The sequence below is a fragment of the Hylaeus volcanicus genome, chromosome 3, assembly GCF_026283585.1.
Source record: "Hylaeus volcanicus isolate JK05 chromosome 3, UHH_iyHylVolc1.0_haploid, whole genome shotgun sequence".
Taxonomy (NCBI): Eukaryota; Metazoa; Arthropoda; class Insecta; order Hymenoptera; family Colletidae; genus Hylaeus; species Hylaeus volcanicus.
This window is the reverse complement of record NC_071978.1, coordinates 30,523-54,074: the sequence shown is the minus strand read 5'-3', so window position 1 is coordinate 54,074 and position 23,552 is coordinate 30,523. Positions and strand designations below refer to the sequence as shown.

The window sequence follows — 23,552 nt, the reverse complement described above, 5'->3', positions numbered from 1 at the left end:
TTCCGTAAGCAAGGAATAATATAAAAACAACAACAATAAAAACAATATTATACAATATATTACAATACATCGCAGGTTACAAATATTTGTTTGCACGTGAGTGGTATATAATTTGTTGTAATTGGAACCAAAATCGTATATGTGTTATATGTATGTATAACTCTAAAGTCGTCTATCTATATACCGATAATCACAATTTATCGAAAGGTTGTCGAGTAGTTTACTTTGTAGCGTGATTTGTACTCCCAGTTACTAATGGATTCCTTCCAGAGCACTATAAGTTTTATATTGATACAAGTCTGGTCCTCCGTAGCCGTAGAGTAATTTTCCTCTGCCGTTTTCATCATAGTATGGGTAGCGGTACTTGGGCCTTATATATATGTAAACAGGTATAGGTGAGTGTAATTTTGTAATTGCATTTACTTTCAATTAATATTTGATACATTTGTATTATATATATATATATAATATAACTAGAGAGAATCCGCAAAAGGAAGTCGAATTGGACGAGCACTTTTCAAACAGAATCGATCGTAAGGTAGAGGTAGAGGTTGACGGATATACAGTAGAGAAATTGAAAAATATTTGCAAGATGAAACGATATAAGCCGGAAAAAAAAATTCTACAAGATAATTGATTAATTTAACGATTTTTTGTAAACATCATCACTCATCGGCGGCTAATATTTTAAGATTTGTTTATAGTAATCGTTGACCCTTGGGTTTTCAGCGCTCGTCTAGATTCTTCTCCCGTCGAATTACATATTCATTCTCTTCGAAAAACCGTTTTCGATAACACGATAGCACGAGAATACCAATGTAGTTGTTTTCGTAATTGTACACGTCTTCTTTGATCTATTATAAATTTTCAGTTGACTCGATCGTATCGTGCTTTTAGTTCCTTACCGTTCGAAGTATTGAAAATTAGGCGCCTTCGGTTGAGCTATCGTTGCTACGCTTTCAGTAATTAATCCGACAAGAAAGGCAACGATTAGTGTGGCAAAGATGACTGCCGTCCACTGAAAGCAGGACATTCTTTAGGAAAATACTTTTTTTCTTTAAACTTTTTACGGTCACTTTATTTGTCGTCCGATTATTCCACTTCATTTGTCAGTTATTTAACTGATAATTATCAAAAATTTATGAAAATATGTACTTACGGTAGTGTGTTTCGACATAGCGATGATTGCAAGGTATGTATATTAAGAGGAAAGTTTCGAAAGTTTGTCACTGTGTAACGGGCAACTGCGAATCCGCGACAGTCGATTCTTCGCTCTTGAGCAAAACTGGTTCAATTATCCGATGAAATTGAATCTGTTTGATGCAAAGTAGCGACCGACACCATTACTAACGCTAACCGTACGATCCGTATGTTTTCGTTTCTCTGATTCTCCACCGTTTCCCTACCTCGTTTAGGAATCCGTTACGGTTACGATTCTTCTCTATACGCTTCCCCACTGAGATTCCACTAGGTTGGTTGGTTCGGTTCTGTTCTGTTCTGTTCTGTTCTGTTCTATCCTCGATACTCGATACCATCGAGTCACATCGAGTGAAAGTCGAACAGGATTGGACTGGACAGGACGCGTTGTACTTTGTACTTGTATCTTGTACAGTTGTATCGTTACCGCACGTAGCAGATGTGTCGCAATGCCGAAGAGGAACTTTCGAGTTTCGACACACACCGTTGCATCTTTACTTACGTTAATTAAAATACATCGAAGGTACAGGTTAACATTTCACAAGGTCAGAGAAAGATTTCTCTCGTCATTTTGAAACTGGAAATAAGTTTTTCATTCAACTAGTGTTTCGTAATAAAGTTTGTGCATTCATTCGTTCTATTAAACTTTGTTTGTATTCACAGGAGTTTATAACGTTTCGATTAACGTTCGTTACTTTCGTTATATCTTGCATTTATAGCCACATTTTATGAAATATTTTGCGTAAATTATAGACAGTAAAAATGACCGATCCCCTCCTTATTCGAGTAAACGTATTTCTTGACTTTATTTATGTTATTCGAATTTGTATATGTATGTATAACAGACCTTCGTAGAGACTACAGTCGGAATAAAGTCAATTGGCCGTTCAAGATCACTGCGTAGCTAATTAATCTCACCATTCAGTTTGTTACCGACATTGTTCGTGTCCCATTGGCCGTATCTGTACCCAGATGTTTTATTCTATTCTGTGCCTGACAAGGATCGAACAAACGTGATTCGCGACAGCGAAGGAACGTGGCCTTGAACGGGAAGATGACTTTGATCCCATTATAGCGTAACATGGATTTCTGATTACAACAGTACAATCTTCGAAATGACTATTAGTTGTCGTGTCGATTGGTGTTTGTGCAGACGTTGCTCATAGTCCGTTGTACCTTGTATCTTGTATCCTCATAGTCCAATACCCATACCAATCTTTGCTATCGCAATTTCACCGTGACGACCATTTTCTTGCTCGTACTTGACTCTTCTCTGTTTACCGACCTCTGGCTCGAAATCCCACTGCGTTTGCTGTCAAGGATAAGCGTCGTTGCACGACGGTTAACGCAGCTCGTCTATCTTTCTTTTCGGTTTTTCAGAGTTTCGTTATACTTGCCTCGTGGATGAGTGGTACTCCCGCTACGTTATACTGTACCAAATCGTGGATAAATGAAAAAACGGTAATGGGATTAGCGGCTGAAATTGTATATCTGCCAGCGTGAAATATCACCACGATAAAAGTCAGAAACACCTATGAAACAAATAATGTAATAAGTTACCTGAAATTACAACAATTTCCACCTAACCAGAGGATTCGATTCATAATAGATTTTATTCTTTCGTATTTCATAGAATTCTCTCGACGTTTGTTCGCGTCAAAGTACATTTAAATGATTTAATTTTTGATAAATTAACAAAATTCCAGCAGCGTATCACGTATCACAAGCGAGCTAAACGAGGTAACGAGTGATTGCGTTATCTACCGAATTACGAGGGAGATTCATGTCGTTCGTTCTCGGGGGTGATCGCGTACAACGTACAAGTACACTGTCGACTCTAGCAACGTTAACGGTCAAGCCACGATATTTGAACGAGTGCGGAATACCAACTAACCTAACCGAGTAACCGTCCAAAGGCCGTTTACATACATATAGCTATGCGAGTAAAAAATCCGTTGGTCGCGTCGCGATCATTTCTCCTCTCGTCTGGCGCAATACCAAACAGAAACACTACACCGCACCGGTGAAAGTAAAAAGAACCGATCGCGAGCAATGACGCGCGAATTGTTTGAAAAAACTATACGCCGCGCCGTACTTGCTTGGTTCGTTCGTTGAATGACAATTTATTGTCTCGGAACCGATCGACGCTCGATGTATTCTATGCACGGCGCGGGCGTCCTCCCCTGAAAAAGTTAGCCATAAAAAGCTGACTCGAAGCAACGAACGATGCGATATTCCTTTCTGCCTGTTCCTACCCAAAGGTTCAAACGTTCGAACAAAGAGAACAAAATGCGACTTGTAAATGTAAATACATTAGCGTTTCTATGGGCGGTAAGTGAAGATTATCTGGGATGAAGTTTAATTATATCGTGAAATTGTATCATTTTTCATGTTCTGTTATCGTCGTGTGTACAGGTACAGGTGTGTACAGGTATAGTCGTTGAATCAAACGGTACAGTGTTAACGCGAGTCGCGAGAACCCTTCCGTTTGATTTGTCTTCCTCGAGATGGTCGGAGATGTTGCGGACCCTCTGGTCGGGAGGACGGCTCTGGGAATGGCCACGGAACAGTATCGAGGGTTTGGTGAAACTAGTGGCTTCCCCGGATACAAGAAAGAAGATGGTCTTTGAATTTAGACCCGATGATGGACCGCGTGCTTCGTACGCCTATCAAGCTCGTTACGGATATAGGGGACGGTGGCTGATAGAATTACTCGGTTCAGGTTTTCATCCTGATGATGGCCGCGGCGCGGTCTCCATTTTCCAACCCTTGCCGGCAACCATATTGCTTCCACCATCGCCGCCTCCTTTGTGATTGTGATTGTGATTGTGATTGTGATTACTTCGCGTACTATCTACTATAGCCTATAGCGAGATGCGAATGAGGCTACCGAGTGAGAATACATTTTTCTACGGTCTTGTGTTTACACTTCAAAAACTCGATCCAACATTTTCGACTTACTCTTCGACACTACTACTTTTCTTTTCTCCCTATCGGTCTATTTCTCGAAGCTTTCCAAAAAATATTCTAAATATGGTTAGGATAGTGGTACAGTTTAAATTTCATTTTTTACTATCGATATTACTATACCAAGGTATCGTAGTCGTAGCTGATGCCAGCGCCATGCGTACTTGCCAAGCACCGAGATTCCGAGTGCGTGTGGCCGTGTCGGTATGGCTCGTATCGCTCGTATCGCTCGTATCCCTCGTATGTGCTCGCATAGCATACCGTGACACCCAGTGACATCGTGTGACCCTAGAAAAAGCATGCGAGAGTAATCCGTGTTATTATTTTCTACCCAACATCGCCATTAATAAAACGTAATTATTATTACTCGTTCAAAATGTTTCCACTGCTGAGAAGTACCGTTATGTTTAAAAATGTTGAAGCCAAACGCGTATCCATAAGATTGTACAAACGAATGGTTTGTTTTACAAGTTTTTCTGGATTTTATCGAATTTTATAATATAGTATGTTCATTGTACAATTGTTAAAAAATTGTCACGTCGAATTCATGACATAGGTATCAAAGTGTAATCATTCAAAGAGAATATTTTCGGGAATTCAACCAACTGGAAATGTGCATTTAGGTAATTACCTTGGCGCTATACGAAACTGGGTGCAACTCCAGGATAGCGGAGAAAATGTTCTTTGGAGCATTGTAGATATGCATTCTATTACTCTGCCACACGTAAGATTTAAAAAAATTAATCTGCGATCTGTATAAATACGAATACCTCTTTTTCGAAAGATATCGCTTCGTTAAGAATACTTTAGATTTTAAATTCTACCATTATTTACTTTTAATTTATGTCCGATTCGTTTCTTAACTTTCCACTTTTCGACAAAATAGATATGTAAATATGCGTATTAAGAGTAAATGTCCTAGGATCCCAAAGAGCTATACGAAAGTGTGTTAAAAATTACCGCGACGTTATTAGCATGCGGCATAGATCCAAAGAGAAGCATATTATTTCAACAGTCCGCTATACCTATGCACGCGGAATTATGCTGGGTTCTGGGATGTATAACAACTTTAGCTAGGTTAGCACACTTACCTCAGTTCAAGGAGAAAAGCGAAACGTTAAAAAACGTTCCATTAGGTTTATATATCTACCCTGTTCTACAAGCAGCCGATATATTATTATACAGGTAAATGTTGCATACAAGATATCAAAAACATCTTCATTAATGTTTCAGTTTCGTTCAGTATTATCTTAGAGAATATATTTAAAAAAAATTAACTACTTTCCCACAAGGAAGAGGTATATGAAATATACATTGTAGAGCAACTCATGTTCCTGTTGGGCAAGATCAAGTTCGACATATTCAGTTAGCGCAAGACTTGGCTATTTCGTTCAATAAAAAGTTTGGAGATACTTTCCCTATACCGCACTCTTTGATAAACGGTAACTTATTTAAGTATCCCTAACATGTATATGTTTTTATGTATTTACAGCATAACATAAAGACGCTCGATATAATAGGGATAGAGAATAAGGTATAAGTCGTAGAGGTGGACAAGTCTCAGAAACAGCTTTTCGAATACTCCTTTGACGCGACTGTTATATCGAGAGTTTTTTATATTTATAACTGCACGTATAAGTGTACACGAATACCAACATGCAATTATACAAATAGACGAATCTGCTTGTACGATATCTACATGCAGATCCTTAATAGAAAATTAATGTATACATATATAGATGACGCGAGTCAACGAATAAAGTCTCTACGCGATCCTCTAAAGAAAATGTCAAAATCAAGTTTGGACTCGAAAAGTAAAATAGACATAGTCGACGAGCCTAATAGATTGTTAGAGAATATAAAGAAAGCTGTAACAGATTGTACATCAGAGGTAACTTACGAACCTGAAAAACGTCCCGGTGTAGCAAATTTAATTTCCATTCATTCTATGCTTACCGGGAAAATGCCAAGCCAGATATGTTTAGAAGCGCAAGGACTAGACACTGGAAAGTATGTACATGCGTTTAAGATTTCATATTTTGATTTTTCATGGGTGTATAAACGACCAAGTTTCTTTACTTGTACGAACAGGTATAAATTGGCGTTAGCAGATTTGATTATAGAGAAATTGTCTCCAATTCGAGAAGAATTTTCAAAATTGATCAAAGAACCAGCATATTTGGAACAAGTGTTGAAAGGTGGTAGAGAAAAAGCAACAGAAATTGCCACGAATTGTTGGCATCAAGTTCGTGAAAATGTTGGCTTTGCAAATAACACATACTTAAATGAAAAAAAATGTAAAAAATATAATTAACACCTATCGACAATAAAACATGCTCAATCTGTATGGAATAAATAATTTTGTATGATATTGTTTTTACTCATTCGTTGGATTATTATTATTATTATTATTATACTTTTTTGGTTTTTTGTTTTCTTTAAATGAAAGAATACTATCTCATATCAACAACCAATTTACCCCGTAAGTGACCTTGAGCCACTCTATCATACGCCAATGGTAATTCATGGAATTGATATACTTTTTTTACTACAGGGACAACCTGAAATGAAATAGATATGTTTTGTAAATAGCTATACATGTAGCAGAAGGAAACGTGAAATCATACATATTTCTAAATACCTTTCCCCTTTCAACGAATTCTTGAAGTGCTTTAATTCCGACTTGCGAAGGCGCAAAGAATCCCCACTTTACAAAGCTTTTATTTTCCGCAGTTGGGATGTTATATTTCACCAGTTCTCTTATATTTTTCACTGTACCGGCAATTAGTCCATGTTGATCGATATTTTTTAACAACGGAGAATTTAAAGTTATATAAGTACAATGCGGAAAACCCTTGGATCGTATTAGATTCGGCCCCTGATTAGCGCAATCCAAGATTATGTTGTATCTACGGCAAAAGTCTTTGTGAAATTTGTACGAAACATCGACATACATTTGTCTCTGTATTATAAAATTACATACGGTCCTTCCGCGATTACTCTTGAATCGGCATCGTCTAGTTTGTAATCGATTACAACATCAGCTCCTAATTTTTGTACCAGATTTATGGCATCGCTACTACAAGTGGTAATAACCTAAACCAGTTTCATTTATGTTTTTTTAACGCATAGAAACGATAAGTTTGGTGTATCTTGTAAGCAACGTACATGCATGTTCCAAGCCTTTGCGAGTTGTATAGCCAATGTGCCTACTCCACCCGAACCACCTAGTACTAAAATTCTATTATTTTTTCTCGTGGCCATTGTACTCTTATAACATAATCCACCGGTGATCCATAAAGCAGACCATGCCGTAAGGCCAGCATATAATATACTAGCTGCTTCGACGGATGATAAATTTTTAGGACGTAAATCGACCTATAGAGACAGAATATTTTCAATTGTTTCGATACTCTATACGTTTGACACACTTTGTTTGAAATAATCCTTTGGTTTCCTAACAATCAAACGGAATAACGTTAATATTTACCAAAGTACTATCGACAACTACGTAACCAGCATGACAACCCTGTCGTTCTACAGGGACAACACCCCATACTTGGTCACCTAATTTTAACTTTGTGCCCACATTGTGTCCTTTGGAAACTATCGTACCAGAAAAGTCTCTGCCTAAAGTCAACGGAAGCTCCAATTGTTCGTATCGTTCACCAGTAAGACTTTTTGCTTTTCGCATGAAATTTAGAACAGCTGCTCCATATCCTCCTAATAGTATCGTAACAAGTAAATACGCCTTTTGAAATGTTAAACTGTGAGAAAAGAATGGATATCTATATATACATATAAAACGAGGTATATAGTACTTGTCATAGCAACGTCTATCGGATTTATGCTAGATGCTTCGACCTTTACTAGAATATCCGTTGGTCTAGTGATCATTGGAATTCTGGTGTTGGAAAGCTTCAATTCCTCCAGGCCACCGTACGAGTGTATTTGCCAAGCTTGCATTTTATCTTGGACGTTTTTCTTACATTTCACCGACAGCGTACTAGCAGAACGCGAGCGAATATTTCCAAACGTTAATTTTAAATCCAATATAGTCCTTTTCAGCATTGTTTCCGATTAATTTTGATGAAACACCGAACAGAAAGACAATTTGAAAGATAGGTTATACGTCCAAACGTCTCGGAAAGTCTCGCGTTGTTTTCACTTAATGTACATAGGTATTTAGTGAAAGTAATTTTTTTTCATCTAAACAAGACAAATTGCTACTTTGACATATAAACGTACAATTTAATGTCTATTTTGAACGTTTTGTTGTAAAAAAAAAATGTTTGACGATCAACTTGTCAACATCTGTGATACCAGTTGAACGTTATTAGCTGTCATTAGTCCTCGCGTCTTTTCTTTTTTCTCTTTAATTTTTAATGCCTACCGATGTATGTTGTATATCTTTTACAACAGTTTTGTAATTTATATACCGATGGTTTCGAAAAATCATTTATGATTTATTTTTACCGAATAACAAAAGAATTCTATACGATAAATTAGCGTTGAAACTATTTTACAAAAAATTGTTACTTGCTAGAATATCTCGAGGGAGGTTGGTTGGTTGGTTAGTTTATTACAAAAATACGGGTGTTTAGATTCTGTGGATCTATCTCCGCCTTTTATCATCTCTTATCACGCACTCGAGGGAGATGCCAGTTAACAGTTAACAGGTAACAGGTAATAGGAGGTAATGCCGTGAGGTTACGCCACCTAGCGACGGGTCTCCGAACATGTTCGTACACGATAATAATCGTACCCGGTTCGCAAATATAAGCTGCATTCGGTACCTCTGTACGATTTATCCATCACGTGACAAAATTTGCGATGATAAATGATACAAAAACGGTTGATTCACACGTATTTTCTTTCTAAAAATGTTTTATGGTCTATCTCAGAATTAACAGATGACTCGTATTTTATAACGAGGATTCGAACGATGAGAAATGGAAACGCAAGAAGATAGGGAAGAATAGTCGATCTATGCAATTTTACACAATTTTAGCTTTTACTAAAAATGATAGGAGAGAGCTTCGCTGCCAGGTTGGTTCTTTCTTGCATTTTATAAGTAAATGTGGAAATGCGCATGTTTGATATCGATCTGCAATCGCTATGGTTACGTCTCGGTATAGTAGAAACCTAGAAACGCTACAGCAACAACGACGACGACGACGACGACGACGACAACGACGACAACGACGACAACGACGACATCGACGACAACGACGACAACGACGACAACGACAACGACAGCGACGACGACGACGACGACGACGACCACAACAATAACAATAACAACGACAACGACGACAACGACGATAACGATACCGATCACGGCGTATTAGTTTAGCAGTGAATTGGATAGAAAATAGAACGAGCAGTGAGATGCCGTGGGTTATCGATGGAACGTAAACGCGACTAGTGATGAAAGTGCGAAAGGAAGATTTAAAATCGAAAAGTGAGTGAAATAGTAAGGTGAGTAAGAGAAAAGAGGTTGTAAAATTGTCTAAAGTAAAGAGTAGAGATAAAGAGGAAAAGAAATTGCAGAGAGGGCGTTGAGAGGTAAAATGGAGAGAGCGAGCGAGGGTAAGAAGTGTAAGAACCGAAGTGTAAGAGCGAGCGAGAGATGCGGTGATTGGGGGCGAGCGAGCGGGTGGTCGAGGAAAGGAGCGAGGGTGGAATAGAAAACGCATACAGGGCTGTTCAGAGTAACATGGGGCGCATCGCGGGCGCAGCAAGAGAGGATATTGACATTTTCGGTCGAGGGGCGCGCATTCGTAGAAGAAGGGGAGGTGGGTAACGGGGCAGTCGCCTCTTTTGCTCGATCCTGCAGTATCCATGGCTACGTCGCTCGCGAGGATTTCGCGCGAAATACCGGATATTTCGTACGGGTGATCTTTTATTTGAGATATAATTGGTGAAGTGTCAGGTGCACAGGCAATAGGTTGAGAGCGCGTCGATAGATGTATCGTCGTTTATTCGTCGATGGGTGATCTTTGGGGAATTACTCGTTTTTGGAAAGGGTGGATACCGTGATCCCACCCCTCTACTACGAACACGGTAGCCCATCCCTTCGTTGATACCGTCCCTAACCCCTCTCTACTCTTACGTTTACCATCCTATCTCTTACTTTCTCGCATACCTTGGTCTCTTTTCGGTGAGTCTAGCAAGGGGCGTTGATTGAGCACTGGACAGCGGGTGGTGCATCCTGGCTGGTGCAGTGTTTACCAGAACGCCAGGGTGAGGTACCTCTAACTAGGCTGACTCGTTTTTCCCGATTTCGGTGACACTATACCGTCTACTTGTACTCTCTACTCTCTACCGACTACCGTCTACCGATTATAGTGTTTGTTACGACGCGACGTATTGCTCATCGATTCTACACGATTATCGCATCGTGTAACATCAGAAATGTCTAAAGTTGTTGGATTCTCGTCAAGTTTCGATATCAGTGGCGAAATGCCAGATCCGGTTGTGGTGTAAAACAAGAGAAGAGAAGAGAAGAGAAGAGAAGAGAAGAGAAGAGAAGAGAAGAAAAGAGAAGAGAAGAGAAGAGAAGAGAAGAAAAGAGTAGAGAAGAGAAGAGAAGAGAAGAGAAGAGAAAAAAAAAGAAGAGAAGAGAAGAGAAGAGAAAAGAAAAGTTTTTCCTTTGGTGGGAATTTTCCATTCTGTGCGTGAGCGTATCTATAAGAAAACGTTGATGGTATAGTTTGACGTTAATTATTATCATCGAGTGAGAAAATTGAAAGAAATGGGATTGATTTTTCGAACGATGTGGCCGGCTTATGCGCCCGCCATTCATGTTTAGGCGCGGACGGCAAGTAACCGCATCAGGCTCGAAATCGATATAGCGTTTAGAAAGTTCTCTTGAGCGACGCCTACGTTACTCAAACGCCTACTTTGTCCCAGTCTTTGTTGGGTTAACCGACTCTACAAATCGACTCGGAAGACTAAGACTCTCTACGAGACATCTGGTTGTGTGTTGTACTTGTAGTAATCCAAGTACACAAAGTATCCTATAGTCTGCCTGTTCGCTATTACGATTCTTTGTCGTAATCGTTGTTCTTTGAAATATTTTATCGATCGAAAAAGACGCGAGAGAGTCTCGAATTATTATCATTTAAAAAAATTACATTCTTGCCGTATTACAAGTTCGAACGTGTCGTTTCGATTAAATTCTGTTCGCAGGCTCGTTTGTGCGATTAAAACAGATCTTTAATCTATTCCCGTGTCCACGGTTTTCTCGATTTTACGTTATCATCGATTAGTATAGTTTGCACCGTTTCACCGTTAACAGGCCGGTGTCACTTTACCGTTGTAACGGAACAATACTCGTAGCGATTAAACACCTCGTCAACTAGAAGACACGTTTCGAGAATGTTGACGATTAGCGTAATTTCGAACAATGTATAAAAAGAGCTTTGCATAAATAATTAATAGAGAAGAAGATTCGTTGTCGCGAAATAAGGGAAGGCACGAAGGCACGAAACGAATAGCACGATATTAATATAATATTATTTAAACAAAGAGTCAAGATCGGTTCGGTAACCCTCCCGCGATGATACCCCTATTATTATCCGTGACACATGAACGCAATGCACCGGTCACGGCGTGCTTCATTCACTTTGCTAATATCTCTAGTCTCTACTATCGTATCGCCTCGTAATTACCTTTTCTTAATACTCGAATAACTTTCTTGTTAGAATATTGAGTTTTTAGTAAATGTACGGCCTATTCGGGCAAGATTTTCATTGATTAGCCATCGTCCACTCGGATGTTATTTCTAACGACTTTGAACTATTTGTAGCTGGTGGTGTGGTCCCGACAGATTTCTCGATTACTCTTTGTATACGAATCTATGAAACAAAAGTTGTTTCGTTCGTCCATTTGCATTCGGTCCTATCCGGTCAGTTCTATCTTGGAAGACAAATTAAACGAGTCGGAGAAATGTAACGATGCCGGGGCATTCATTTACTCAAATTACTATGTGGATCGATGAAACTACCGATACGTTCAGTTTTTCTTCCTATCGTATCGATAGTGTTTTTCCTTGTCTCGATTCCTAAGCGAAGGGAACGTGTTCCGTTTTAAAAATACAATAATTAATCGAAACGATAACCTTAAACTAATATACACGAAATTATTGTGTTTTCAGTGATCATGTCATCAACTAGCTGATGATTTTTCGAACATTTGCAACGATGTGACAATAAAGATATCTTCTCCTATATCCTCTCTTATATCACAGGGTGTCGTCCCTGTAATACGTACAGTGCTTCCCAGAATAGAACTACGAAACAGATTAAAAAAAACAATAATCGCCGGTCTAATCGGTGTTTAATAAAACGGTGCCAAAAGTCTGTAGACAAGCCAATCGATGCGAATCTCGCATCGTCTCGATATTTGAAAAGAATCGATAATATCGGCAGTTGAGTATCGATAATGGAAAAGAAGTAAAAGAAGAAAGAAATAAGCTGAGAGAGAGAGAGAGAGAGAGAGAGAGAGAGAGAGAGAGAGAGAGAGGGGTGAGAGAGAGAGGTAAAAGTTGAATAAAGGGTGGAGAACGTGGCCTGGAAAATAGCGTTTAGCAAAGTGTAGTATTAAATGAGACTTGATTGGCAAGAGGAGGTGTGAAGAATCGCAGGTGGGATAAGAGAATAACGAGCATAGAATGGGCAATAAGCTGTCTTGCAGTTGTGCCCCCCTTATCAGAAAGGCGTATCGTTACGAAGATTCCCCATGGCAGACAGGGGCTGGAAGCGGAATGGGCGGCAGCGGAGGTCGCAGGGGTGATACTGGCCACTTGCTCAGGTGCGGAAGCTTAAGAGAAAGGAAGAGGTGCGCATACCATAACATTCAACCATTCAACCACTTCATTCAGCTACATTATCAGTCTCTATTTTTGACAAGCTCACTCGTACACACTTGCGTCGAATGGATTATCATTTATGTTTCCACGGGTTATCTTTGCAACGATCGATCTGATCTCAGTCAATTTCTCGTTGTTACAATTTCAGTTATTATTATATAGTATAAGAGGTTGGTGCAATTAGTGCAATTGTATACGAAATAGAACATGTCGTTGTCCTTTCTTTTTAAAAATGTCACTATGTTTCATTAATTTTGCGTTACGTTACGTTACGTTACGTTACGTTACGTTACGTTACGTTAACGTTACACGATAACATTCAGAACAATCGAATGTACCGTGCAGTAATATTTTCTCCTTATCGTTTTCAATTTCGATACGTAAACCGATGATGTTTATTCGGATGTCTACATTTGTGAATCGTTTAAACAACCTTCTTTACCAAACGTTCGTTCAATCAAACCGTTTTACCTGAATTTTTTTTATTCTCATTTCTTCCTATTTTCCTCTGTTCCCCTAGCATGCATGCACCTACGCACGCATGCCATATTTACTATTGACAATCTTGTATACGTTGATCAAGTCACTTTCTCTTCCTTTCTCTCCATTTTCATTTTATTTTCTAATGCACCTTAATGTATCTTGCTTTAATCGTCTCTTTTACGTCTCATTCGTTTCTTTACCGTATCTTTACCGTTTCTTTTCATTTTATCGAGCAATTCTCCACGTGACGCGTAAAAAAGTATTAATTTTCATTTGCGTGGAAATTTCAATTCGGTTTGCATGTTACTTGTACAAATGTATAATACTTTTAAGCGTCGATTGACTTTTATTTAGAACATAAAATGGAATATTGTAGTAAATCGAGCAAATGATTCGGCTATAGTTGCATACGAGTACACAGAAACACAGAACAGATTTAATCGAACGAAAAAGAATATTTAAATTGGACCCATCGAGAATATAGAATATAGAATATAGAATATAGAACATTAAATGTAAAATATAAAATTTCGGATGAAAAGAAAATAAGAGAGTGTTTGCTATTCGGTTGATATTTGTTTCTTTCTTTCGCAAATATCGACCTCTTCGATAATCTCGATGTGAGAAATGAATCATGTTACCTTGACGCACAATTAAGTAACGAGATTTTTTTTAGGTTGTGGGCCGAAGTGTTCCACGTGAGTGCCAGTGGGGCTGGGACTGTAAAATGGCAACAGGTATCGGAAGATTTAGTTCCTGTTAATATAACTTGTATCCAAGATTCACCGGAATGCGTGTTTCACATTACCGCGTACAACAGCCAGGTCGACAAAATTCTAGACGTACGATTAGTTCAACCAGGTAAACCTCATTCGACAACAAAACAATCGTTTCGTTCCTATCTACGATACAATAAATAAATAAATAAATAAATAAATACAATAGACAGTACGTATGTATACACGTTGATCCTCTAGAAACAGAGAATAAACCGGTTGACTTTATTATCTTTTCCTTCTGTTTAAGGAACACGTATCGGACAAGCGTCGGAATGTTTCGTTTACTGGAAAGATACAATGACTAACGACACATGGGGTCTAAATTTCACTTCTCCCATAGATGCTAAACAGTTCAGAGAATGTTGCGTAAGTTTACATCGCGTACAACAACCTGTTCGTATCGAGTCTCTAGGAAAGTTTCCACATTTTCCTCATTCATCTATTTACTCAATTTCACTGCAATAGTATCGCATTACACAAGTAGCGCATTGCTAACGTCGACATTTCTTCTTCTCGACCGTTGTACGATATTTTAAAGAGTATTTGGGTTAGGAGGATTGTTGATTTGAAAATACATATCGTAAACCCGCAGTCCATAATTACGAGTTTGGGGTTAAGAAAATCTATCGGGTAGGACTCGAGTCATTTACAGTGATTAGTTAATTTTTCGTACAGTCACCGTCGTTCAAGATTTCAAGGAAAGCGTCCTCTTCTTACTCGTTGAAGCTCGAACCACCGAACAAGCAGAAGTTCAAAACGCGAAGAAAGCCTCTATCAACACCAGCATCGCCGAGCAGATCCAGAGAGCCTCAATGTACTTGTATGACCCCGGAGCAATTTGCCAGACTTCGAAGTCAAGAAGCTAGATACCGTGATTTCTGCGGTACGACACAGATATTTACTATTCGTTATTTTCCCCCGCTCGATCATGTTCTATGTACACGTTGGATTACGAATAGCTCTTTCGCAACCTTTTCCCGCTATTTTATAAACGATTGTTAGCCTTTAATATAGTTACGTAGTCGTAACGTTTGATAGCTGTTTTCCTATTCGTGTTTACGCGACGCGTATTATACGTTATACGTATGGTATATAAAATTAAACGATTTTCGTGCGCAGCCACTTCTACGCTTCCGCGAACCATGGCACGATCCACGGAAATGGATATGACGCCGGGACGCGAGAAAATAACAGCGGCAACCTCTAGCGCGTCTCTTTACGATAACGTCAACAATGCGAGCGCTACACCAGGAAAGACTCCGAAAGTCAGCGGTGAATCAACAACCAAGCCGAAAGAGAAACAAAACGAAACGTGTCAAACTACACCGAAAACGGCAAATGTCGGCATTGAAACTGTCACCGTTGGCTCACAGGCAAGTCATACATGTATTATAGATATAGATATACTACTATTATATCAATTACTAGATTATTACTATCGATATTACGTCTGATACGGCGTTGTTCTATTCGATTGCAGATCGATAGCCCGGAGGAGAAAGGCACTACCATCTCACCGAAAAAACCTTCGAAACAGAGTCAAGATACGTCTACTCAGCAAAATGGCAGCGAAATGTTGAAATCGGAAGGAACTCAAGCCGGTGGTACCTTGCAAAATAAATCTCTCCGAAAAGAGCAATTACATCATACAAAGTCTGCCGATTACACAGATTTAGAAATGCAAAATGGCAATATCTTTAATATAGTAAATAACAATCACGACGGAAGAAAATCAAAGAGTAAGAGCACGGACGACATGAGGATCGAAAATTCGCAAAATGGTGGAATCAGTTTGGATTCGAATACTCTGAAGAGAATGCTGAAGCCCATGTCGAGTATCGACAGCCCCGTTACGTCACCAGAGATGACCAGAAAGAGGCATAATCATCACAGTTACCACTATCATCATCCGAGCAATAATAACCAAAAGTATGTCGTGCAAGAGGCTGCCAATGAAAACTATGCCCATCCATATCGAAGTGTGTACAATAACAAATTCCAGGATTCTCGAAGCATGCACGACATGGGACGCCAGTATATCGGTACATACGATTCATTTTTATACAGATTAAGATATACAATAGATACATAGATGTACGATACGTCGCCGTCGATCGCATACGGCGTGGTGTTGATTTACCGTCGTTTACCGTTTACCGTTTACCGTTTACCGTTTACCGTTTACCGTATTCTAACCCAACATATTTTTCCGCGTTTTCGCTCGCGCACCTTTTCACAAACCCCAAATTTCAGTAGTTACGCCGAGTATTCCTACCCATTGACAAACTTTACACGTGCATACATTTCCATATCTACGTACGAGATTTAGATTCATCGCGTTTACTAACGTTTCTCAATTGTTGCGGTAGCTCCGAAGAATGTACACTGTTGGGTACAACACGTGTGCCGTTTGTCGTGACGTGGTTTAAACAAGTTTCAAACTAATAAACGATTTAGCTTGATCGCACCAAGGGCTAAAGAAATGTAAATGGAAATGGAAATGAAAATGAAAATGAAAATGAAAATGAAAATAAAATGAAAATAAATGAAAATGAAAATGAAAATGAAAATTTTGAGAAAAAGTAGATTATTTAGAAAAGAAAATTCGTGAAAAGGTGAATCTGGCGGTACTCTGGTCTTTGGTCGATTCAAACATTTCGCCGTAGACTTTGCATACGTAACTTTGTTTCGTAATAATAAACTGGAGGACGATTACAAGCTTTCACGGGCATCTAATGACCTGCGCATGGAAAACTCTTAATGTCATAATGCCCTGAGAGTTTAAAAAAAGAAAGGTACTGTACTCTATAAATAAATAATAATAGGGTGCGTAGATCGGGTAACAAGGGTTCCATGGCGCATGTCAACGCATCGTTAAACCAACCTGAACCTGAACGGAATAAAGTAACGATTCTTTTCGTCAGACAGCTGAATACGTTAGTGTCACATCGTTTCCAATTCCTGCATGAGACACCTGTCTTTGTCGTAGGCAACAGAGGCAGAACCTATCTAGATTCGGAACGTAATCGGCGCGCAGGTGACATGTCACCGCCGTCGGACAATGTCATCTTCGACAATCAGTGTTACGCAACTACGCCGAGTTCATCGAATGGTAACTCGGATATGGAACAACCGTCGCACTGTAATTCGCGACACTGTAACGCTGGCCAGACATATCAACAGCAAAACATGCAATCCGTTTCAACGCCTGGCAGTCCGACTAGTAGACTTCTCCTCGAGTACGAGTTACATTTGAGGAACACGTTGGCCAAGGGTATGGATGCTGAGAGTTACAGTTTACGTACATTCGAGGCACTCCTTTCTCAAAGTATGGAAAATTTAGGTGAGTCGTTGGCATTATCTGTTGGTCACTTGTCATTTGTCATTAGTCATTTGTCATTTGCAATAACTTAACAAAACCTTTTCTTGACACGTGATCAAACTATTAATCGTTGGTCATTCGATCAACCGTATCGACTTTTATGCTGCAGAATTCGCGGAAAATATACCACTTAACGTACAGCGCACACCTCACGTTTCACGAAGACGTAAGTTCAAATTCATCTCGTTAAAAACGTTTAACTACATATAGCGCAATATAATAACGATAGTCTCTTTCGAATTGGAACATGTACTTGGAAACAATGTTATTATTATACGATATGTGTGTACTTGGATCGTATTTTACGTACGGCTCCCGCATCGAGTATTTGCCCCCTGATTGGTATCGTCATTGTCGGTGTAAGTCGGTGACCAACCAGTGTGGATACGGTAAACACTCGACACGCGGCCAATACTATCTAGATACTTATTCTTAGTATTTATTATACAAGCATGTTGCCACAGGATGTTTTCAGTCATTTTATCGTATTATCCTCGAGTTTTGTTCAATGTGATTGCAACCCCATCACAACTTTATTATCGATACAATTTTCCTTCAGGTCCAATTTCCAATAAATCGTCAACGTTGCCACTGTCCTATCGTTATTGTAACGAGAGACAAAACAGTAAAGACAGAGACGGCTACTACAGCGATCGCAACGAAATTATACGGGAAAAAAGAGAGAGAGAAGCTGACCGAGATCGCGGCTATCTTAGCGATTACAATTCGAGGTAAACTTGATACGATATATTCGATCGTAATACGAATCTTATGAAAAATATCGACAATTACCAAAATCGTTAAAATGGTTCTATCGTATTCAAATAATTAAAGTAATATAATACCATACACGTACACGTACACGTACACGTACACGTACATACATAAATGGGATCGAATGAAATTTCAAAGATGTGCCAGCTGCATCGGAGAATCCGCCCGCGCCCAATGGTTTCGACATTCGGATGGCTGGCAATCGGGCAGTTCCACTCTAGGCTCTGGTGCCTCCAGTTCAATAAATCCAAGTTCTTCCGGTCATAAACGCGAGTCTCCCTGGGATTCTCTCCCATCACTGAGACACGAGGGCAGTCTCAACGATAGCGGATACAAATCCAATCGAACAGATTCTTTGGAACAAAGGTGAGAAATCTAGTCAGCTGTTGTATCAAGTAAAGCATAAATAAATAAACAAGTGTCGTATATTCCATCTTTGTGATCGAATACCATATTTATACCATTGCTATTTCTTAAATGTAGCACTTTTCTCGACTTTTAGGGGCACTTTTGATAGACAAGACAGCGTAAGATCTGATTACATGTCGGACAGAGACGGTAGATACGGAATCGTGCAACAAGCTTCTTTGGAAAGCACAGATTCGAGACTTTGCTACTTGACGTCTTCGGAGGTGAGTCATTTGAATAGAGTTGTTGATTTTCTGTATCTATCTACATATAAATATATATAAATGATCGATAGTCAAACACGACAAATAACATCATTACGTACTTTTCAATAAACTAAACAAAGATGTCTGTTCGTTATCATTTTAATCGAAAGTAAGTTAAAAGTATGCCCGGTGTCGCGTTTATGTACACGTGTACATGTACGTGTAGGTATCACGATAAGGTAATGCTTACGAATTTTGCTTAACAATATAAACATAAAGAGTACATTCCAAACAACTATTTCTACATTTTAACTATCGATAAACTATTCAAGATAAGCGTGTTTCATTTGACAAAGGTTTCGTGTTTCATTTAAATAAATTGCACACGCGTTGTAGACGAACGCGTAAACAGAATTGGCTACAACGTGTTTACAAGCGAGCACATAACACTGTGCTCCGTCGATGTTTCCGAGAAATTGTACACATGTTTGACATCTATTCGGCAAACGATGTTGTTAAACACGGTTAGATGAAAACGTTTAGCTTCAACGCACGACGCGCGTTTCCGTTATTAACGCTTTCTCTTGGTTTTATCGTTGAAGACGGTAGTTTGTTCGTATTAGAGAGCCGAGTAAATTTACAATACGGATCATGTACGATAATCTATCATATAAATTAGTACAAGTGTATTATCGTATATCTTATCGTATATTTTTGTTTTTTACAACTATCACGTTTATACATATAACACGTAAAAATGGTGTACAGAGTTGAATTGGCATCTAGTTAAAAGACGTTGTTGGTATACGCATACAACGTCGCGACGCATACAAAACGAATATAGTTGGTCTAAAAATAATAGTAGAGGATTTATCTGATTGTAACGTGACGCTGCCATACGTTGCCTTCTTTTAAAATGTAGCATCCCTTGGTAGCAAGGTGCTTTCGAAACGTTTCCTTCACCCCGGTAAAAGTTCCGCTACCACCACCGGTGCCACGATACCACACCACCGCCACCACCACCATCATGCCAGCAACGTCTATCCCTTCCATAGCGATCCCCCACTGTGATCTTCTGCCCCTACTATGCCTTCACCCATTTTCCCGTTTCAACCCCGGTTTCCGCGGCCTCTTCGCATACCCCCTCGCCCACCTTTCTACCAACTATACTGCTGCCTCGTCCCCCTTTCGGTCTCCACAAGGACCGAGGTATTGATTCCCCTCGCGGTAGCAACTCTCCTCTTCCCTGTTCTCCAGCGCGGCAGTCTGGAGCAACGCACGTTCGTGACTGCGGACACCACTAATTTACCACTGGTTCGCGTAAAGTCGAGTAAAAGAGCTCGATCGGGCTCGATTTCTCTAGTTACCAAGGTGGTAATTTTGCTTGCTTCCAAACTACAAGGCGGTTTCTTCAGGAACCAAAAGATCGACGCATCGTCTGGAGCGTGGTTTATCCAGTGAAACGTCACGGATATCTCGCTGGATGGGATTTATCAGTGACAGAGTCTCGAGGATCGGAAGCATATGCCAAGTTGGAGCGTGTCGTATATTGAGAAAAGGCGCCGGTTATATTATTCGCGATATACATATATATACTCGTATGATCGTAGATGGACGATAACCGAGAAAATTTTAACCAAATATATTGTATATAGACGGACTGGCAGTTTGCTTTCATAGAATCTGTCGTTACGAACGTTTGTATCGGAAGAATCGAAGCAAGGAAGAAGAACGATATCCCATACGGGGTATCTATTCCGCTCGCGAACGATAATTGTATTTCCAGTTGTTTGGCACGTGCGGGTTCACGTGTGGTGTGTTGTCAAAGAACAATCATGTACCGAGTCGAGAAATGTTTCGGTAGCTAGATTTCGATATAATCCGTGCGTTCATACGGAGTAATTAGCGTACCTGCGTTGGTGTCTCCGTTAATTTCATCCATCGTCCTTTATCGGGCATGTCAACGATGTTTAAACAGTTTATTAGACGACGATTAGAGAAGTAACGAACGAGAAAGCATGGAAAAAGTAATTTCCATCAAATGTTTGAATAAAATTTCTAGTTGGTTTCTAGTACAAAGGACGAAATAGTAAGAAGAAGAGAAAGAGCGAAAGGAAGAAAAGAAGAAGAAGAAGAAGAAGAAGAAGAAGAAGAAGAAGAAGAAGAAGAAGGAAATGAGGGAGGAAAGAAGGAAGAAAGTTAGTCGAGTAAAATAAATAGAGAAAGTGATATCGAAAAATGTAACATATTTTTATACGGAGAGCTCGTTTCTACATATACATTACAAAAATATTCTATATATTTACTTTTAACCGCAGAATAGAGGCTCCAAGAGGTACATATATGTACGTATGCCAGATTTTAAGGTGAATTCTCGAAACGATTGTTTCTATCGTTAATCGGGCAACTTGAAAAATTGACAAAGTTTCTCGAAAAAGAATTATCGTATAAATGATTCGAGAGGGAAAGAGAGTAATTTTGTCCGTGTACACTGGTTGAAAAAAGTCGGGTCGAAGGATTAAGTCTGGCGAGAAAACGCTAATCGCTATAGTTTGATGTATCGCAAAGGAAATCTGATGTATCGCGCGATCTTTAAAGTGCAAAAGACGTTTGGCTTAATTAGTGATTAAAGGTGCAGAAATAATTGGACATGTTTCGGTTGGCGACGGTGCTATCTCATACGTAATATTCATGTATGGGTGCGTGGCTCCGTGCGTGCGCGCTTGCGCCCGCTTGTTTACACTAGCAAAGGTATCGTTCGCGTTAGTTGGGAAAAATCCAAATATTACGCGAGGAATCGCAAGTTATTCGAGCCGAGAGAAGAATCCCCGGTTCTTCTCTTCTCGCTTTAACTCTATGTTTTTTTACCCGAGTTCCGGCCAACTCTTGTTTCCTCGATCATCGAACAATCGAACAAACTTGCTGTCCCTGGTTCGTGGAGTATGATCAACGCGAGTCGCCTCTGTGTTTTCTATTGCATATCGACGTTTCTAATCGCTTTATGGAATTTACTTGCGGAACAATTGGAGCCGCTAATTATGATTTTTGTCAAGCTGATCGTTCAGTTTTACAATAAAGACAAAGAATTTTATACGCAAAGGTTATACCGCGAAGACGGTGACGGTGACGGTGAGGGCGGCGACGGTGACGGGGACAGCAACGCCGACGGCGCCAGCACCACCGCCAACGCAACCATCAACACCCCTGACCACGAGCTTCTTTACGACGATTACCGGTTTTAACTTTTCATTTTTTACTTACCATTTGTCCGTTTACCTGCTTGCCTTTACATTGTAAAAGACGAAACGTGTATCGGCACGTTTATCGAGCGAAATGAACGATGAAAGAGCAAAGAGCTGGATCGATGTAACGTGTGTTCGGCATCGGCGAAAGTCAAGTGGGTTTAAGACATCGATGGAAAAGAGGAGGAAGAAATCGGTGTCGATTCAGAAATTCGAGAAAAAGTTGTGCCCTCTGTCGGTATTTTCGTTGTCGCGACGAAAACACGTCCGATCCGAAAATATTGTTGGACGTCTCGTAAGATTGATCCGTAGAATCCGTAGATTCGCGGTGGTGTAGTACTTTTGTTGGGCTAAACTTAGTGAAAGTGTCGACGCCGACCTAACGGTACGACGAATAATGGTAGAGCCGAGATGGTCGATAAAATGTTTGAACAGCAGTCGAAATTTGTTGAATCCGAGCAGTAGCTATACAGATTTGAGGACACTGCATAAGAAACATTGTAAAAAGTATTTTTGTCTTTGCAAGAGGCATACCATCAGCGTGATATGTATCAATGAAACGAGGAAACTGTATTGGTTCAATTGCAAGAACGTACGAGAGAAAGTAAATTTTGGGCTTGGCGACGGTTACTATTACAAGTTACTCAGGATCGTCGACGGAGCCTTGAACACTTGGGCTCAACTTTATATCGACGGTCTCAACGTTACCCGTAGAGAGATCATGTTCAAGATCAACGGTACCGCCAAGACGAACATGAAGCTCTTAAAGGAGGGTTGCTACTGTCATTATCATCCGCACATGACGGCGGATGCATGCAACGCCGACTTTCGAAAAAAAGTCGTAAGTTTTTGGGCCGGCGAAAGCCTTAAAGGAATACGTGACAAGCTTCGCGGTATGACGATTTATACTAAAAAGGTAGAGACACGAGCTTCCGCGTAATCGTTGTTTTCCTTTTCCTTTTCCTTTTCCTTTTCCTTTTCCTTTTCCTTTGCGTTGTGTGTTTACTTTTATCGATATTTTTACTCTTACTCTTACTGTTATTTTCACTTACACCTACAACTACACCTACACCTACACCTACGTCTGCACCTTTACCTTCGTCTTCGTCTCCCTTATATTTCTTGTAAACATAGTGAATCGCATGAAAAGAGAACGTTCGACGTTTCAACAAGCATCGTTTGTCTGTCTGTTTCTCTCTCTCTCTCTCTCTCTCTCTCTCTCTCTCTCTCTCTCTCTCT

At 39.7% G+C, this 23,552-nt stretch overlaps 6 protein-coding genes across 28 annotated transcripts in view; 3 read left to right on the top strand and 3 right to left on the bottom strand.

The window, feature by feature from the left end:
- Positions 1–39: 39 nt before the first annotated feature.
- On the bottom strand, positions 40–1,826 carry LOC128873593 (uncharacterized). The gene is made up of 3 exons (XM_054117277.1): positions 1,160–1,826; positions 906–1,018; positions 40–370 (listed from the first exon to the last, which is right to left on the bottom strand). Exons 1-3 carry the CDS (start codon positions 1,175–1,177, stop codon positions 253–255), a joined length of 249 nt encoding a protein of 82 aa, XP_053973252.1. The 5' UTR covers positions 1,178–1,826; the 3' UTR covers positions 40–252.
- A 149-nt stretch (positions 1,827–1,975) lies between these two features.
- On the bottom strand, positions 1,976–4,443 carry LOC128873592 (uncharacterized). The gene is made up of 3 exons (XM_054117276.1): positions 4,288–4,443; positions 2,595–2,729; positions 1,976–2,509 (listed from the first exon to the last, which is right to left on the bottom strand). The coding sequence occupies exons 1-3, from the start codon at positions 4,441–4,443 to the stop codon at positions 2,390–2,392; spliced, it is 411 nt and encodes a 136-aa protein (XP_053973251.1). The 3' UTR covers positions 1,976–2,389.
- On the top strand, positions 3,295–4,276 carry LOC128873590 (uncharacterized). Its single transcript, XM_054117274.1, has 2 exons — positions 3,295–3,528; positions 3,613–4,276. The coding sequence occupies exons 1-2, from the start codon at positions 3,424–3,426 to the stop codon at positions 4,009–4,011; spliced, it is 504 nt and encodes a 167-aa protein (XP_053973249.1). The 5' UTR covers positions 3,295–3,423; the 3' UTR covers positions 4,012–4,276.
- Positions 4,382–6,533, top strand: LOC128873588 (tryptophan--tRNA ligase, mitochondrial). Of its 4 annotated transcripts, XM_054117269.1 has the most exons (6): positions 4,487–4,621; positions 4,721–4,888; positions 5,087–5,349; positions 5,485–5,606; positions 5,904–6,174; positions 6,256–6,533. In XM_054117269.1, the coding sequence occupies exons 1-6, from the start codon at positions 4,541–4,543 to the stop codon at positions 6,476–6,478; spliced, it is 1,128 nt and encodes a 375-aa protein (XP_053973244.1). In that variant the 5' UTR covers positions 4,487–4,540; the 3' UTR covers positions 6,479–6,533. The 4 variants fall into 4 exon arrangements, with proteins under 4 accessions (XP_053973245.1, XP_053973247.1, XP_053973244.1 ...); XM_054117270.1 differs by having other exon boundaries at positions 4,382–4,517; positions 5,904–6,533; XM_054117272.1 differs by having other exon boundaries at positions 4,396–4,517; positions 4,788–4,888; positions 5,904–6,533.
- LOC128873589 (reticulon-4-interacting protein 1, mitochondrial) lies at positions 6,453–8,831 on the bottom strand. The gene is made up of 6 exons (XM_054117273.1): positions 7,986–8,831; positions 7,655–7,887; positions 7,333–7,542; positions 7,148–7,260; positions 6,806–7,073; positions 6,453–6,725 (listed from the first exon to the last, which is right to left on the bottom strand). Exons 1-6 carry the CDS (start codon positions 8,233–8,235, stop codon positions 6,618–6,620), a joined length of 1,182 nt encoding a protein of 393 aa, XP_053973248.1. The 5' UTR covers positions 8,236–8,831; the 3' UTR covers positions 6,453–6,617.
- A 395-nt stretch (positions 8,832–9,226) lies between these two features.
- LOC128873580 (protein still life, isoforms C/SIF type 2) overlaps positions 9,227–23,552 on the top strand; it is a 28,810-nt gene continuing 14,484 nt past the window's right edge. For 5 of the 20 annotated variants that reach the window (XM_054117243.1, XM_054117247.1, XM_054117246.1 and 2 more), the window contains exons 1-12: positions 9,306–9,645; positions 12,326–13,008; positions 14,199–14,383; positions 14,549–14,667; positions 14,977–15,184; positions 15,421–15,674; positions 15,782–16,343; positions 17,291–17,644; positions 17,793–17,849; positions 18,243–18,414; positions 18,596–18,823; positions 18,960–19,089. In XM_054117243.1, coding sequence (XP_053973218.1) covers positions 12,842–13,008; positions 14,199–14,383; positions 14,549–14,667; positions 14,977–15,184; positions 15,421–15,674; positions 15,782–16,343; positions 17,291–17,644; positions 17,793–17,849; positions 18,243–18,414; positions 18,596–18,823; positions 18,960–19,089 — 2,436 coding nt within the window. In that variant the 5' untranslated portion in view covers positions 9,306–9,645; positions 12,326–12,841. The other 15 variants (XM_054117235.1, XM_054117234.1, XM_054117238.1 and 12 more) reach the window with 15 other exon arrangements.